Below are 16,436 nucleotides of genomic sequence, written 5' to 3'. Positions count from 1 at the left end.
CCGTGCCAGTCAAGTGGTCCAAGTGCTAAGTCGGCTCTCGTGGCTGTGCCGAACACTGTTTCCTTGCCACTGAAAGCACAGCTAAGCACTGTGAAAGCTGAAAGAACTGGGAAACTGTAGGAAGCTTGTGGAGGGTCATAGAAAGGTCACAAGCATCCAGAATGATAAACGCAGACGCAGACAGCACTGAGAGAAACCAGAGCTGCAGACATGCAGTAGAACTCAGAATCTAATTCAACAATGCATCCAGGGAAGAATAATGGATGCTTTCCCCACAAACTTCTCTGAGAAATGGTCACCCGTCCTCACTCTTTTCATTTTTCTAGATTTAAGTGAGAGATTGTTCTTATTTTAGTTTGCCTATATCTCTCTTTCCTTGGGAAGATATTTATATTAGTTCACCCTTACAACATCTGATCTTACTGTAAACACAGCAGTAATAGAGGAGAGAGGTGAGAAAGACATCTTCTAGTCCATCAACAAAACACAGGGCATTAAAGGTGAGGTCAAGAAAACCATGGGGCAGTGGAGGAATCCAGTCTGCTGTCTGTCTAGTAATGAGGGATGAAAGCAGCCCCCTGCTGGCTAGAGGCTGTACTGGTACCAGTGTCCTCTAGGCAGGGGGAAAGAAGATTGGGATAGAGTACAGATGCCCACTGCCTGAGGCCCGGCCCCAGGACTGTCACTTGGTATGTCTGGAAGAAACTGAGAGAGCCTCTGTCTGGTAAACAGTTAGGCCAATCTCCCACAAACCCAGGGATGTCTTTCTAGCATGGAAGCTTTCACCACCCACAGCAGACACAATTCTAGTCTGATAAGTCTTAAAATACTCTGTGAGGAAAATGAAACAGAGATCGAAAGTGAACATCAAACGACCGCCTCTGAACATGAGCCTACAAAGAAAAACTCTAAATCACTTGAAAGCTCACACCGAAAGAGATGGGAAAGCAAGAGGATTAGCCACCAAGAAAGGAGTCCTACGACTGCCTGTGATGGGTTTGGCAGCTGCCAATCAAATCTTCTCAGGCTTAGCTGCTGTCTTGCTTTCTAAAAGAGTGGTTCCCAAGGGATGGGCTTCATCTGCACTCAGCTCTACACAGAGCCTTGGGGACTTTGAGGATCTTGTACCCTCATCTTCAAGGATAAAGTACACTTCCTCAGACTTTCACACAAAGATGTCTTTACACACAAACTGGATGCGAATTTGTGTACTATGTACGTGAATGTATCTGCTTGTGCCTGTGCATGCATATGACAGCATAAGGCAGCACCGTGGCGGGGCAGAGAGCACAGGATCCAGAAGGAGACGCTGGCATTGGAACCAAGCTCCCATGGGTACTGGAGTGAGTGGGCCAGTCACTAAGCACACCCCTTCCTCTTCTGTAAAGTGGAGAGTAACAGTGACTGCGCGCCAGTGTCATTTTCTCTACTGGACATGCAGACCTTGCTTTGCACATGCCTGACAACTAAGAAATGCAAACTACCATACCCTTGCCTGTCTTCACACCCAGAAGTCTGTCTTTTGTAAACCATAGATAAAACCAGGAGCCAAACTTTCCAACTGAACGGGCACAAATGTGCTGCCATAGCAGGAGAAATGGGGGATCACGGGTAACGTCCTACGTGCTTGTCCTTATAAAAGCAAAACAAAAGTATGCAAAGGATCTTCAGGCCCCAAAGCTGGGGGGAGTGGGGAGGGCTCGACCTCCCGGGTTGTTATCAGAAGTCTGCTCTTTCCATGATCCCAGATTCCAGATTACAGGCTCTCAAATAGGTTCTCTGTTTTATCTGGCTTTAATGTTCCCCCAAATTATCTGTGCCAGCCCACTAGCCCCATTTCCTCCCACTGGTAAAGAACATTATCCGGACTGAGCCAACACATTCCCAGCTTCCCCGTTCTGCCCTTCAGGACCATCAGGACTGGCAGCTTGAGAACTGAGTCCTCCTGCGTTGCCTCTTGCCTGAGCAGGCACAATGCAGCAGCAGCAGCTGGCCAATGCTGCCACCACCTGCCTGCACTCAGCTCGAGCTGTCACAGAAGGACACCAAGTAATATTTGCCTTCCACGGTGCACTGACAACAGACAGGGCTGAGGAGTGTGGATGACAGTGAATTGACATTTTCCTCTAACAGAACAGGCAGGAAAGAACGAAGGCCACCTTGGTGGAGAATGGTAGGTACATCCCTCCACTCTTACAGAAAAGCAAGGCACAACAGTGGACAGGTACAGTCATCCCTAGCCCTCTGTGACTAGAGGTTCCTTATCAATGACTTAAGTCATTGCTTGGACTGAAGTTTCCAAGCAAACATTCATGTCTACTACACTGCAGGTGCACGTTTCCTTCTGTTCACATTTCCCTAAAAATGAAGCTATTTCCATAGCATAAGGGGGCCAAGTCTAAAGATGGTGTGTGGTGTATACAAGAATGCAGGTAGGTCCCCACCAAAATGTTACATCATTTTATATCAAGGACTGTGCATCAGCCGAGTTGGTATCTATAAGGGCTCTTGAAACAAGTCACTCACAGATGCCAAGGAAGAAATAAACTACCATTTTCTTTTAGTGCTTTATATCCTTAATTTTTAACCTATGATTTAATTTTAATTGTATAACTTACCACACTATCTGAAGAAATATGATTATCACTAAGGAAGAAAAAAAATAAAGACAAAATAAAGTATAGATTTTTGGATATCTATCCACTCCCTTCTACTGATGACTGCATGCAGAAGACATTGCATGTGCTTTCTCATAGAAGGGTAAAATACGGGGCTGGGGGGCAGAAATCAAGGGAGGACAGGGTTTCACATGATCAGCTAGGCCCTACCGTGGTCCTGTCTAATTTGTCTTTTTTGTATAATTTCTGACCTGCAGTCCTACCCGTTCAGAATTAGGGGCCATCTACTACTCTTAATGCAGGAAAGCCAAATGAGCAGGAAGTGTGAAATCAAGGGCAAATGTCAATCTAATTGAAGATTTTTTAACAAGACACTAGAATCGCTAACAGTGAGCTGGATGGTCTCGCCTAGTTTCTCTGAGTCAAGACCCAGATGGGCAGAGGTCACAGGCTATTCCACAAGGAGCCATAGTAGGGGTGCGTGCAGCAGAAGTGGCTGAGTCCACCTGCTCTTCCACATATGAGCAGAGGAAGCAGCACTAGATGTTTGGCAGTGTTGGTATAACCAAGAACAAAGACACATAGGTGTGATTTTGCCGAAGAGTGATAATTTCGAATAAGTCTTTTATTGTGAGCATGAATGTTTCAGGACGCTCATGCGTTAATCTGGGTTTTGTTTCAGCACAGGGATCAAAGAGGGAAATCACACCACCTGACACCTCTACCTATGTGCCTCTGACTTGGGCAAGTCGGGTGCAAAGAGACCACATCTGTGCCACCTAGAGACAAAGCCACTGGCCACTGAATGGCAGATCCAAACTGGATGGCTGCATACCTACTGTATCAGTCAGACTGCAAAGGCACTGTAAATAGCATGTGTACTGGCTAGCTGGAGTTATCACAGAGAAAGGAGCTTCAGTTGAGGAAATGCCTCCATGAGATCCAACTGTAAGGCATTTTCTCAATTAGTGATCAAGGGGGAAAGGCCCCTTGTGGGTGGGACCATCTCTGGGCTGGTAGTCTTGGTTCTATAAGAGAGCAGGCTGAGCAAGCCAGGGGAAGCAAGCCAGTAAAGAACATCCCTCTATGGCTTCTGCATCAGCTCCTGCTTTCTGACCTGCTTGAGTTCCAGTCCTGACTTCCTTTGGTGATGAACAGCAATATGGAGGTGTAAGCCGAATAAACCCTTTCCTCCCCAACTTGCTTCTTGGTCATGATGTTTATGCAGGAATAGAAACCCTGACTAAGATAGCATGTAAAATGGTTCACAGTAAGTTACATCTTGCTTGCTGTGGTGTTTTCTATAAAATGTAAAGGAAATATGAAACAAAATTTGCCTACTACTTTTCAATGTTGTTCTTAAAAATGCCTTCTAGAAAAAGTCAAACTACAAATGTGGTTTAACCATAATGTCCATGGACAGCAGTGGTCTGAACTACTACACCACCGACTTTGAGGAACCTTAGATATCACAATAGTTGTCTTTACAGATTTAATAATGCCACAGAACCAGTAGAAAAGCCAAAATTCATTTGGAACTGGATATGGAATTGTGTACTTTATTAATATGAAAACAAAATAACTGATATTGAAGCCTAAAACCTTTTCTGCAAAATAATACATTTCTACATATTACAGAATATGTTGCATACTTCACATGGTTAATATGTGAGCAGCTGCCGCCAAAAATATTCCCTCTGTGATTCCTCCTTGAGTGGTGTCACGGCTCAGGCAGAATACTGACAGTATCCAGTGATGTGTTCACTAACCGGAGGCTCCATACCTCGTGTCAAATGTGTGTCCAGCTTGCTGGAGAATTACACTCCTTTTACTTAAAGCTTGCAGTTTCCCCCACACAGAGTCACTAGGCTGTCTCTCTGTATTAATTCTGCCTCCATGCAAAAATAAGTCTCACATTCCAGAGGTTTCAGAGAGGGCTCCACAATTAAGAACGCTGGCTGCTCTTCTGGAGCTCCTGGGCTCCACTCCTAGCACCCACATGGTGGCTCACAACTGTTGCAGGGGATCCCGTACTATCCTCTGGCTTCTTTCACTACCAGGGCTACACATTGGATACAGGCACACATACAGGCAAAATACTCATGCATGTATGAAAATCTGAAATCTCCACATTCCAAACCAGCAATCACATGGGATAAACATTCCAGAAACCACCTCTGCCTACACAGAAGCCTCACTTTAACATGAAGGAATGAGGTAAAATCAGGTTGATTTAAGGTGGCTAGTTAAAAGCTTTTATTCCTGCTGACAGAACATCAGATGCTAACAAGGAAAAGAATGACAAACCTATGAAGTGCTCCAACCCCAAGCACATTGCTCTCACTGTAGACACAACTATCGCCCCAAGCACAAGAAACTCATGTATAGCTGGGTGGTGGTGGCACACGCCTTTAATCCCAGCACTTGGGAGGCAGAGGCAGGTGGATTTCTGAATTCGAGGCCAACCTGGTCTACAAAGTGAGTTCCAGGACAGCCTGGGCTATACAGAGAAATCCTGTCTCGAAAAAAAACCAAAAACCAAATCAAAACAAAACAAAACAAAAAGAAACTCATGTATTTGTAAACTCCATGGAACAACATGACAAGTGAAGTCAGGAACACAGATCAAGTGCCTAAGAAGAAAAGGAACAGTCTTGTTTAGTAGTGATTAACGGTGATGTGTATGATGAGAAGACAGAAGAAAGGACCAGACTGGACACAGCAGAGGAAGCAGGTCAGCTATGTATCAGAGGGGCAGGCGACAGACAACAGCACCAAGAAGCTCACCGACACTGAATGCTGGGATTGAATCTGGCTCTCAGCAGTTCTTCACAACATGACTGGGTTCCACTCACCACTCTGGGTTGGTTGGGTTGGGTTGGGTTGGTTTGGTTTGGTTTGGTTTGGTTTGGTTTGGTTTGGTTTGGTTTCCCCCATTGAAATTTGTTTTTTTGAAGACACCATTGTTTCTTGGTCTCAAATGGTTGTTAATTGTGCAGTCTCTTCTTAAAATTCAGCTTCCTCCTGTGTCTTGAAGCCTGTTTTCTGTTTATTTTCCTGACAGATCAACCTTTTACCTTTCTATTCTTCTATTATTTTTCAATTTTCTTTGGGACTTTATCTCAAGCTCCATAATTGTCTCACATAGGACAAGGGGCTTGCCTCCCTTCCTGTCCTGTAAGTACTGAAACCTCATCTTTCAAAATAGTTACCTGCCTGAAGAGAAGGCTTCAGTACTGCATGACCTAACCCCCTGCTTCTTGGAATTTGTGTCTGCCTAGCAGATAAAACAAAAGAGAGAAGAGGGTGGGGGGTCCCACTTGGGAGGGGCTGGGAGAGGGGAGGCGCCCTAGTAAGTAAGTAAAGATCTGCAGCTTAGGGATGGTAAGTAGGCTATGCATATGGATTTGAGTTTAAAAAAAAGAACTTTTGAGCCCAGGTCAACAGACGTGTCAGGTTGTCACTGAAACTTAAAGAAAAGGAGTGTGGGAGGCTGAAGTCACAAAGGAAGGTAAAGCAGCTTGTAAGATAAGGGAGGCAACTGTAGCTAAGATTCATAATGAGTTTCACCTTTCATTAATCGGTCATCCTGGGAGCTGCTGACACCACAAAGAATATTCGCCAGAGGATGTACTTCTTAATATAGGAAGCTAGTAAAATTCTATTATAACATCGGAACTTGGCAAATGATCACCCAACCTCTCTCTGGCATGGTGAGTGCTTTGAAATGACAGACACAGAGAGCAAAGATTTCCGGTGACTCTCCTCTTTCTTGCCCCTCACTCTTGCCACGGCCAGTGACAGAGATTAGAACTCACCCTCTCTGAGGTGGCTAGAAGCCCTTTCCCTGAAGCAATTTATAAAGCTTGCAAATACAACTCTAATTTCCCCCTGACTTTCTGCGTAGGAGCCGGTCATAGAAAAATCTGTCTACCTCATCTGGGAGAAGGTCACAAGACCCACATGCAGAAGGGGCCCTGCCCCACACCGGGGAGGAATGGATGCTGCAGGCAGTCCAATAAGGATCTATATACATCCAGCCTTGCTGGGCATCCACCGTCATCCTCCCCATACCTAAGCGCAGAAGGGATTCATTTTCCCTGGATCTTTAGGTCCTCAAACTGAAGCACTTGAATTAAATAAATTCGCTATGATTTTCTCATCTATCCTGGACATCAGCTGTGGCCCTCAGAGTAGAAAGAAAAGAGGCCAAGACTTATTCAACTCCTGCACTCGCATAGCCCCAAACATGTCTCTGCAGACCTTGTAACCACTGCAGACTTAACAGGCATTGTGAGACGAAACCCATCTCCGAATACACTTTGGAAAAGACAGGATGGCTTTGTTATCTACTGCTATGAAAGACAGCATGGCCTAATGCAACTTGGGGAGGAAAAGGTTTATTTAGCTTGCACATCTCAACCACCGTCCATCACTGATGGAAGCCATGGCAGGAACTCAAAGAGGGTAGGCAGTAATTGATGGATAGACTGAGGAGGAGTGCTGCTTACTGGCTTACTCCCTGTGACTTGCTCAGAATGCTATCTTAAGCAACCCAGGATCACTTGGGGGGGTGCGGCAGAAGGGGAGTGGCACCATCCACAATAGGCTAGGCCTTGCCACATCAACCATTTATCAAGTCTCACAGACTTGCCTATAAGCCATTGTGATGTAGGCATTTTCTTCCCAGATATGTCTAGGTTTTTGTCAAGTTGATGAAAACCAACCACCAAACGGGTTTTTAAAACACATGTGTTTTCCTTTATGCTACAAGACTTTATAAAAATTTTTACAAGCTAATAATTGTAAATCTTGAAGAAGGGTAAATACTAATTTCTCAACTAGGATAATCCACTAAGCAAGGGCCCAAGGAACCACTGATCTTCCCTATTCCAGGTTCATTCATTAGCAATATGACATGTATACATCAGCATATAATGTACTCCAGTGTGTGCCCAGAGCTCCTAGGCTATGAAAGGAGATCCTGTTGCTTGGAGAATAAAGCATCATCATTGGGGGAGTACAGGGAAAATCAAAGACGGTCCGTAACACATCCTGAGATCTGAAACATCAGACTCCAAATCCAGGAGAAAAAGCACAGGAAACGAACACGAGTCTTCCCTGACTGTTCTCCATCTCTGCCAAATGCAGGGAGACAGAGGCCAAGGGGAGATCTGAGACATGATAAACACGGATTCTGCACTTTCCTCACGAATAACACAGAGGAGGGGCTGGGGGAGAGGGCTCAGGAAGCACAAGGCTGGCTGCATCAGTTTGAGGATCTGAATGGAAATCCCAATTCCTACTTAAAATGCAGGGTGGGGCTGGTGGTGCGTGCGCTATATCTCCTCACTGGGGAGGGATAGGGGCAGGGACAGGAAGATCCTGGGGCACCTTGGCTACCCAGTCTAGCCAAAGCTGCATGCCATAGTTCAGTGAAGGGCTTAGAGGCTCTGTCTTAGAGAGAGACAGACAGACAGAGCGCGCCCAGGTAGAAAGTAATGGAGGAAGACACATGGGATTGACCTCTGACCTCTACATACATATCTGAACATAAATGAGCATGCACACACAAACAAAAAAAGTAATAAATGCCAACGAAATGAACTGACCTCTGAGGCAACACTGTCTTATCCAATGCTCTACATTTTCCTTCCAACAACAACAAAAAGAACACAGAATTTCAGCAGAAACCACATACTCCTTATTAAATATAACCCATTTTTAAGAGCAAATAGAAACGTGGCCAGATAGTGGCGGGGAAAACTTGTCCAGTGATAATTGCTTCACCCATATGGTAGTTTGAAAAGCTGCCACGAACCACACTACCTTCACTCAGGTGAGGTGTCTCAGTGCCTGGTCAAAGTACAACAAAAAAGAAGCACACTGAAGAAGACAGGAAGGAGCCAGTTCCAAGTGCTGGGGACAAAGATAGCCTAACCTGGAAAAGGGGAGGAAATTAGGTTAGACCTGAAAGCCTGTTTCAGTCTTACCAGAGTGAAACCAGATGTAAGAGAGCCCCTGACTCTAGGTTCTCAGGGAGCAAGAATTACCTCCACTATACTCTACTTTCCAGACTCAGGCATCCAAATCAGGCTCAACCTGCTGGCAGGGCATGAAAGCTAGCCCAGGACTCTGACTTCAAGCTCAGTACTAAGCATCAAAAATGGTTTCTAACATCGGCGAAAAATCAAAAGACCCATAACTGGGCTAGACCTCACCAACTAATGGCCCCATTGTCTGAAACAGACCCGTACTCCAGAAAGGCAGACTCAAGTCTTGGGCTTCCCCACTGCCTGCCTTAGAATTGGTCTGAGATGTCCCAAGATTGCACAGGTCCCTATGTTTGTGAGACCTAATTTAGCACCAGTGTTGGTGGCCAAAGTGCCATCTCTGACCTCAGACTTAAGGTGGCACAGCCATGCCCAAGCAAGCACTCAAGGAAAGAGCCTCCAGTCATACGTCAGCACCATTAGCTACTACCTTTAGCCCCAGTACGAAAGGCTCATATACTGGCCTGCATCTCTTCTGGCTATGGCGTAAGCCTCACACCTGAGACTGCACTGGCCCTTTGAGATGGGGAATGTGAGTACAATTCAATCCGGCATTAAAACTGCCTTCCCTAACACCCAACACTACTCCAATCTTAGCCCAGCCTAGTACAGAGTAAGCTTCTATTTTCTGATGATTGGATACATTAACGACTCTAGCACTAGCTAGGCCTTGGAACCCAGTGCCAGGCGTGACACTCAGAAAGTTTTAAAAACTTCAACTCCAAGGCCTGTGCTAATAAAAGAGCCTCTGGACCTACCTTGGTGCCAACATAGACATAAGTCCCCATTCTATTAGGCTTGTGTTTGGGCCAGCATTACCTTCATCTGATTCTAGTTGTCTTAGGCCATAGGTCTATTTAAGCTATTCATTCACAGCACATAGCATCACCGGTCATGGAGCTACTCCAGTACTTTCTTCAGTTCATAGCACGAAACAGCTTTGCAACTTGAGTGACCACAGGCCTGATGCTGGTGTCTGTGAGCACAGGCAAGTTGCTGTGGATAAGGTGTCTGAAGCCCAGATCTACAGCTAGGTTTCAGAGTTGATCGCCTTTTTTTTTTTTTTTTTTTTAGGTTATAACCTGGTTCAAGCTGAACTACTTACGTGTGGATTAGGATAAGCATGAGCTTCGACTGCCCTCTAGTGAGAAAACTGTGGCAACACACCAACGGTGAATGCCGGAACTAGTCCTCTGACCCTGAAACAGCAAAAGCGATTGCAGAGGTGGTGGGGAAACTTCTCAAGAGTTTCTTTATGGAAAGGCACAAGGGAAACCAAAACACAAAGACTGGAGCCTAATAAAAGCCTAAGCGTCAATGCTCAGGTCACATCAGATGATGCCACACACCAACACCAAGAGAGCTGTCAGGAAACCAGGCTCTCACCTACTGTAAAAACACAGCACATGAAAGTAACCACAGTAGGTGGGTGCAAATCTTTAAACTACTGATTCACAAACAGCTGGTTTAAGGAAACTCAAGTAAAGGCAGGGGGAAAAAAGTAATACTACAAGAGAGAAACAACAGGGATAAAAGAAATTTAATTATTTATTTATTTAAGTTTTGAGAGAGAGAGAGAGAGAATGGGAGGGAGAAAGAGAGAGAGAAAATAGAAATCAGTGGGTGCTCTGTGCTTGTGCCATGGCCTGCATGTGGAAGGCAAAAGACAACTTTTGAGAGTCATAGCTTTTCTTCTACCATATGGGTTCCAGGAATTGACCTCAGATGATCAGGTCAGCTGCAAGCTCCTTTGCCTGCTGAGCTATCTCATTCATTGGCCCATAAAGAAATAGCAAGCTGGGCTGGGGTAGTGCATGCAGGAAGCAGAGGCAGATAGATCTCTGTGCCTTGAGGCCAGCCTGGTCTACAGAGTGAGTTCCAAGACAGCCAGGGCTACACAGAGAAACCCTGTCTCAAAGCAAAAGAAAATAAAAACAAACAAAACAAAATTTCCCTTAATTGAAAATTAACAGCAAAATGAAAAACACAAGACAGGCAGCCAAGGGCAGGGCAGGTAGGTGATCCTGGCAGATGTCTCCGTGAGTAAAGTGCTTACCACACAAGCCTGGCCACCTGAGTTTGAACCCTAGATCCCATATGCTGTTTGCATGGAAAGCAACCATGCTTTATCATGTACTATCAGTCTATGGCATGTACAACTATGGTATGAAACAACTGAGCAATGTTTGCATCTCTTGTCTATCGTTGTTTTATATTTGTTTATTTGTTTTATTATACATTTGTTTTTCTACTTATCTACTCTACAAACTATACATCTGACAAAGGGTTAATATGCAGACTGAATAATGAATTCTAAAGAGATCAAACACAGAAGCCCAATCCAGTTTAAAAAGATCAACCGCAATAAGCATTTCTCAAAAGACAACAATGGAGGACATGTCTGTGTGAGAAAGTCCAACACCACTAATATTCAAGAAAATGCTAATCAAAACCACAATGAGGCAGCAGATTGCCTTAGTAAAAAAGCTACCATCAAAAATAACTAACAACAGTGAGGCCTGGCGGTAGTATTTTTGTTTTTATGTACTGGGTGTTTTAAAATAATTTTGATTAATAAACAACAGCTATGAAAGGATAAGTGGAAATATGTCAGCTAGTATTTGAAAAAAGGGATTTAGCCATCTGTGAAAATCTTTATCCAGTGACAGCAGTGTCCTTACTCTGCAAACAGAACACGGTGCAGTATCGTAGACATAAAGGCTGAGTGCTTCCCTGGAGGACTGGAAAGTCCTTCTCAGCCTCGGGGCTCATGACTCTCATCAGACAGGCATTCATTTGAGAGGACAGGAGAGACTGGGGCTGAAGATAAAACTCCCCCAGGGAACCCAGTCAGGAAGATAGATGGGTAAGGGAGAGAACAGATTCTCTCTCAAGGACCTACCGTTCCATCCCCTCCGCAGGCCAGAATTCTCAGATTTGGTACCTTCCTGTACATCTCCAGCCTGGAAGGGGAATGGAAGACAAGGTAAGCACACGGTTCTCTGTAGAGAGGAACTTCGGGGCAAATGCACGGGGACTCCCCACAGAGAACATTCCTGTTCCTCCACTGCCCACAGAGCCAAGGCAAACTGACTCCTGCCACTGAGTCAGAAACCACATGTCTTGGTCTCAGGTGTTCTATGACCAACCCAGGATGGGAGAATTCCCATAATTCCCCATCCTCTCAATCCACATTATATTGTTGTCTAGGTTACTTCCTTTCTTCTTTTCCATTTTCTGTCACTCTCTCCTTTTTCGGGGCGGGGGGGGTGGGGGTGGGGACTGATGATAATCAGTAATCTTTATGTTTCCTCCTTATTTCATTTTGATTAGCTTTCCCTGAGTCTGTTTACCTTTCAAATCTATACTTCTCACTCTCAATCCTTGAAAAACTGAAAGCTGAGAAAGACAGAGAAGACTGGTTACGACCATTACTACAGTGAGCATGAGTCTACCTTAGCTTGCCTGCTCAGTCTTTCCTCCCCGCTCAGGCTGAGGTGGGGGAAACCCACTGGCGTCTTTTTACTTTGAATGTGCCTGTTTGGGAGTCAGATCATTTCATCTTTCTGATGGGTTTCCAGAGAACACAGCCATTCTGGCTTGCAAAGCTTCCTGCTGAGGGAAGGCCTTGGTAGCTCAGCTCCAGAAACCCACCATCTACTTACACGTAATAAATGGTGTAAGTTTTCCTGAAAATACTTCTTGCCTTAAAGTCTAACTTAAGAGATTGAAAAATATTAATAAATATCAAATCCAAAGACCACAAGCCAATGAGGCACATAAAGAAACATTAAAATAAAGAAGTCTCACAGCAGACCTTGGTGGCGAAGAAATTTGGAGAAGGAAACATTAGAAATTTGGTTTATAGTCATTATTTCTTTACATGTTTAAAATATCTAATTTACTCATTTTATACAGGAATACCATTCCCTAGAAACCATCCATATTAACATCTCTTGTTTGTTTGTTTGTTTGTTTGAAACAGGGTTTCCCCTGTATAGCCCTGGCTGTCCTGGAACTCACTCTGTAGACCAGGCTGGCCTCGAACTCAGAAATCCACTTGCCTCTGCCTCCCAAGTGCTGGAATTAAAGGCATGCGCCACCACGCACGGCTCCATATTGACATCTCTTTCACACTGACATCGCTGCTTATTAAAAAAAACTGCTAACTCAAATGTCATCTGAACTATCTCAGTAATGCAATGGATTTAAGACCATGAATCAAACAGGAACAGAAATGCCCCATTCTTTGTTTCTACACTGGGTCATGTACATCTAGACTTTATTTTCAACACTTCCAACTAAACACAGAAATCCAGAAAGGGGGGTAGAACAGAAATTGAAATGCCTGCCTCACTGAACTGCAGCATCCGAAGTTCATCTCCATATCTCCACCCCCTCTCCCTCCCTTCTGATTCCCTCCCTTCCTCTCTCCCTCCCTCCATCTTTCCCTCTCTCTCTTCTTTCTTCTCCTTTCTCCCATATCCCCAGATACACATTCTGGATGCATACACACATAGTCTCTCCAGAATGAAAGTTTATGCAAACATTTCATGACCCTTTGGGTTATAAACTCACATTTCTGTTTAAGCATGTCTCCAAAATCAGACACGCATAACCAGACAAGCAAGAAGTCCTTTCTCATTCCCTGACTTTCTAAGAATACACTTCAGTCCTGCATACAGCAGGCACTGATCCAACAATTTGGTGGAAACAAATGCAAAGACAGCATGCGGGGGGTGCATCAGGAGGTTTCAAGAAGAGCAAAATGCAGGTAAGAAAGTTAATGAAAGACAAACAGAAAAGACTTCACCAGGCCATCAGATAATAAATAGCCTTGACCCCAATTCCAATGGTCCATATTACGGCCATATTACAGAGGATGTTTCCAGACTTACGCATCTTTTGGCCCTTCCTGAGAAAGATCAAAGACTTGCCGTGGATTCAGGTACCACATAAACATCTGTAGGACTTTGGTTCCCTATAAAGGAATAAACAAGCAAATAAACAAAAGGCATTTTTCCCACCTAAATAATAATAATAATGACAATAATAAATAAGAACAGACTCATTCTCTCTTAAATCATAATTAAGTGGACGGGAGAGATGGCACAGGGCTTCAGAATGCATAGCACTCCTGTAGACTGTCCCAAATCCATCCCTAGTGCTTGCAATGGCAGCTCATAACTGCACATAACTCAAGCTCTGCAAAGACGACCTGATGCCTGTGGCCTTAGTAGGTATACACACACACACACACACACACTAAAACCAGGCAAATCCTTTAAATAATATTTGACTACAAACCATAGGGAACGGTAGTAAAAGTCGTGAGCTTTGATTGTATGTATGTACACACGTATCCCTGGACTGAGTATATGCCCAGGTGAGATGGGTGTCCAACCTGGGTAGTTCCATTAGACTTACTGTGTGTTCTCTTTAATATGGAATGGAGAGAGCCCACTTCTGTAAGGCTTGATTGTGTTAATGTGTGGTGTGTGCTTAACAGTATTTATGAGGTTGACATCATTTTGTAATGATGAAAAGTTTATATAGAAAGTGGCCAGGCTATGTCATTTAACATCAGTTTTTACTTTGTCTGAACACAGAAAAACAGGCAATATTCATTCATTGTAGTTTTATTGAAATAACTTTTCTCACTGATGAAGACAAAATGGAAGTATAAATATATTTCATATATAAACATTTTATGTTTGTCTGGCATGGTGACCCTGGCCCATAATACTAGCATTCAAGATACAGAGACAAAAGGCTGTGAATTCAAATAGTTTGGATTATACAGTAACAGCCTGTATCAAGAATAAAATTGTCATATATACAAATAGAAATAAACTTCTACATATAAAAAATATATGCTTTCATTTATACTTTGGCTTCACATAGAAAAATTATTTCAATAAACTCACAGATAGCTAATATTACCCATAAATTCATATTGTATGTGGAAAATAATAATCCAAATGATAAAGTTTAAAAATTAATGTTAAGTGACATAGTCTGGCTCATCAGCTAATACTGTCATATCCTATTTTAGCTCTTTCTGTTCTGCATGCCTGTGCTAGCTTAAACCAAGCCTTCCTCAGTCACCTGATGTGGTTTTTTTTAAGAAACTGTGGCATTCATAGAGATAATGTGATAGGCAAAGGGTAGTTTAGGTGATGCTTCTTAAAGTTTACAGGGTGGGGGGAACAAATAATATTTTTAAGTTTAGGAGATGCTTCTTAAAGTTTATTGAAGGAAAAAAGAAACAAATGATATATTTTGCCACGCACTCTGGTCGAGTCAGCTTGACAAGCAGAGAGGCTTGGAAGCTACTCACGAGGCAGCAGAGTTTCATGGAAACTCACTCCTGGAGTCTGGCGTTCTCTCTAACCCATACATTAATTTTCCATTCCCGCGTTAGTCTAGTGTATGGATCCACATGCTCTCTTTTAGTATTATCCTATTATAAGTGCCTTTTAAGATTGAATTCTGTCATAGCTAAAGCCTTCACCAGTGTTCCAACCATCCTAGAAAGTCCTTGAGCAGACCATGGGCTTGGAATTCAGGAAGAATGTTGCCTATTCAGTGACATTCAGAATTGCCTCTGGTACCACACTATCACTTTGAATAAAAGCTAGGTCACTGCCCTACACAGGAATTTACCATCACCTAGGAAGAAGGAAGTTTCAGACCTAAGGAGAAACCAGAATAGATACTTAGAACTATAGCTGAGTTACACCCATACACATGTATTTACAATGGCCTAGGGGGAAGGTGGACTATACAACAGACTAAAATAGGAACTATGTCAAGGGCACGAAGCCCTGACCCTGGCTTCTAAGATTAAGTGAATCTTAGGTGGAGCCCTTTTTGATCCCAGTTATTAACAATGAATTCTATCCCAGGTGGTTCCTGTTAGACCTTCTGTGTTTGCATTCCTCTGTTTTATGTAAGAATCCAGTAACCTCTTTGTACCTTGCGAGTGTGTCACCCAACTTCCTTATTGTCTTCTGTATAAAAAGTTTGATGCTCGATTTGACAAATCACATTCATATTCTACACAACCTCTCCTGTGTGCATCTGTCTGTCATCTCATCCAACACTTTGCCCACCTGCGACTAGAGACCCGTTCCACACAGACAAAGGGGCCCAGAGGGTCTGCGGCAATATTTGAATTAATATCAACAGAGCCTTAAACTTGAGCAAACGGATTCATTTTTATCAACCACAGCAAGTAATGGCTTGATCATTTGATAAGCTTGTCAAGTACAATACCGTTCCTTTAGCAGAGCAATGATCGTTTCAAAAACCATTCCTGTTTGCCTAACTGGTCTGCGTGTGGAAGGGCTGCCCCAGCCAAGAACCCTGGAGTGAGAACAAGGGGCTTGTTCTGTGTGGCGGGGAGCACTTAGCTTCTGGCACAGGTGCAGTATGTAAATGAAAAGGGACTGTCCAGGGAGATTAGGGAATCAACTGGCCGCTAACGGTTAAGCATCTAGCACAGCATGTAGCCCAGAAGAGACCTTCGTACTTGCTGCTCCCGTTCTTCTCTGCTCTTTGTACATCCATTTGTTCAATTACACTGCTGCCTGTGGTCAGATGTGCCTGGTAATTATCTCACTACTGTGAGGGATGCTACAGGAGCCAATGCAGGTCTTTTGTTCCTCGGATCCCCCAAAGCTGTAATCTAAAAGTTCCACCTTATCGCATGCCTGCTGCAATTTTAGGAATAACATTTCATTCTTAATTATCAGAACACCTC

General features: G+C 43.8%; 1 protein-coding gene across 7 annotated transcripts in view; it reads right to left on the bottom strand.

Annotated features, from left to right (window-relative positions):
• Dgki (diacylglycerol kinase iota) overlaps positions 1–16,436 on the bottom strand; it is a 449,800-nt gene that overhangs the window by 189,950 nt on the left and 243,414 nt on the right. For all 7 annotated transcript variants that reach the window (XM_029478766.2, XM_085840737.1, XM_029478767.2 and 4 more), the window contains 2 exons: positions 13,570–13,652; positions 11,574–11,634 (listed from right to left, as the gene is read on the bottom strand). In XM_029478766.2, the coding sequence (XP_029334626.2) occupies positions 11,574–11,634; positions 13,570–13,652 (144 nt within the window). The remainder of the gene's footprint in view (positions 1–11,573; positions 11,635–13,569; positions 13,653–16,436) is intronic.

The sequence above is a fragment of the Mus caroli genome, unplaced genomic scaffold, assembly GCF_978045245.1.
Source record: "Mus caroli unplaced genomic scaffold, Mus_caroli_1 scaffold_7, whole genome shotgun sequence".
NCBI lineage: Eukaryota > Metazoa > Chordata > Mammalia > Rodentia > Muridae > Mus > Mus caroli.
The sequence above is the reverse complement of the archived record's forward strand: the minus strand, read 5'-3'. Positions and strand labels throughout refer to the sequence as shown.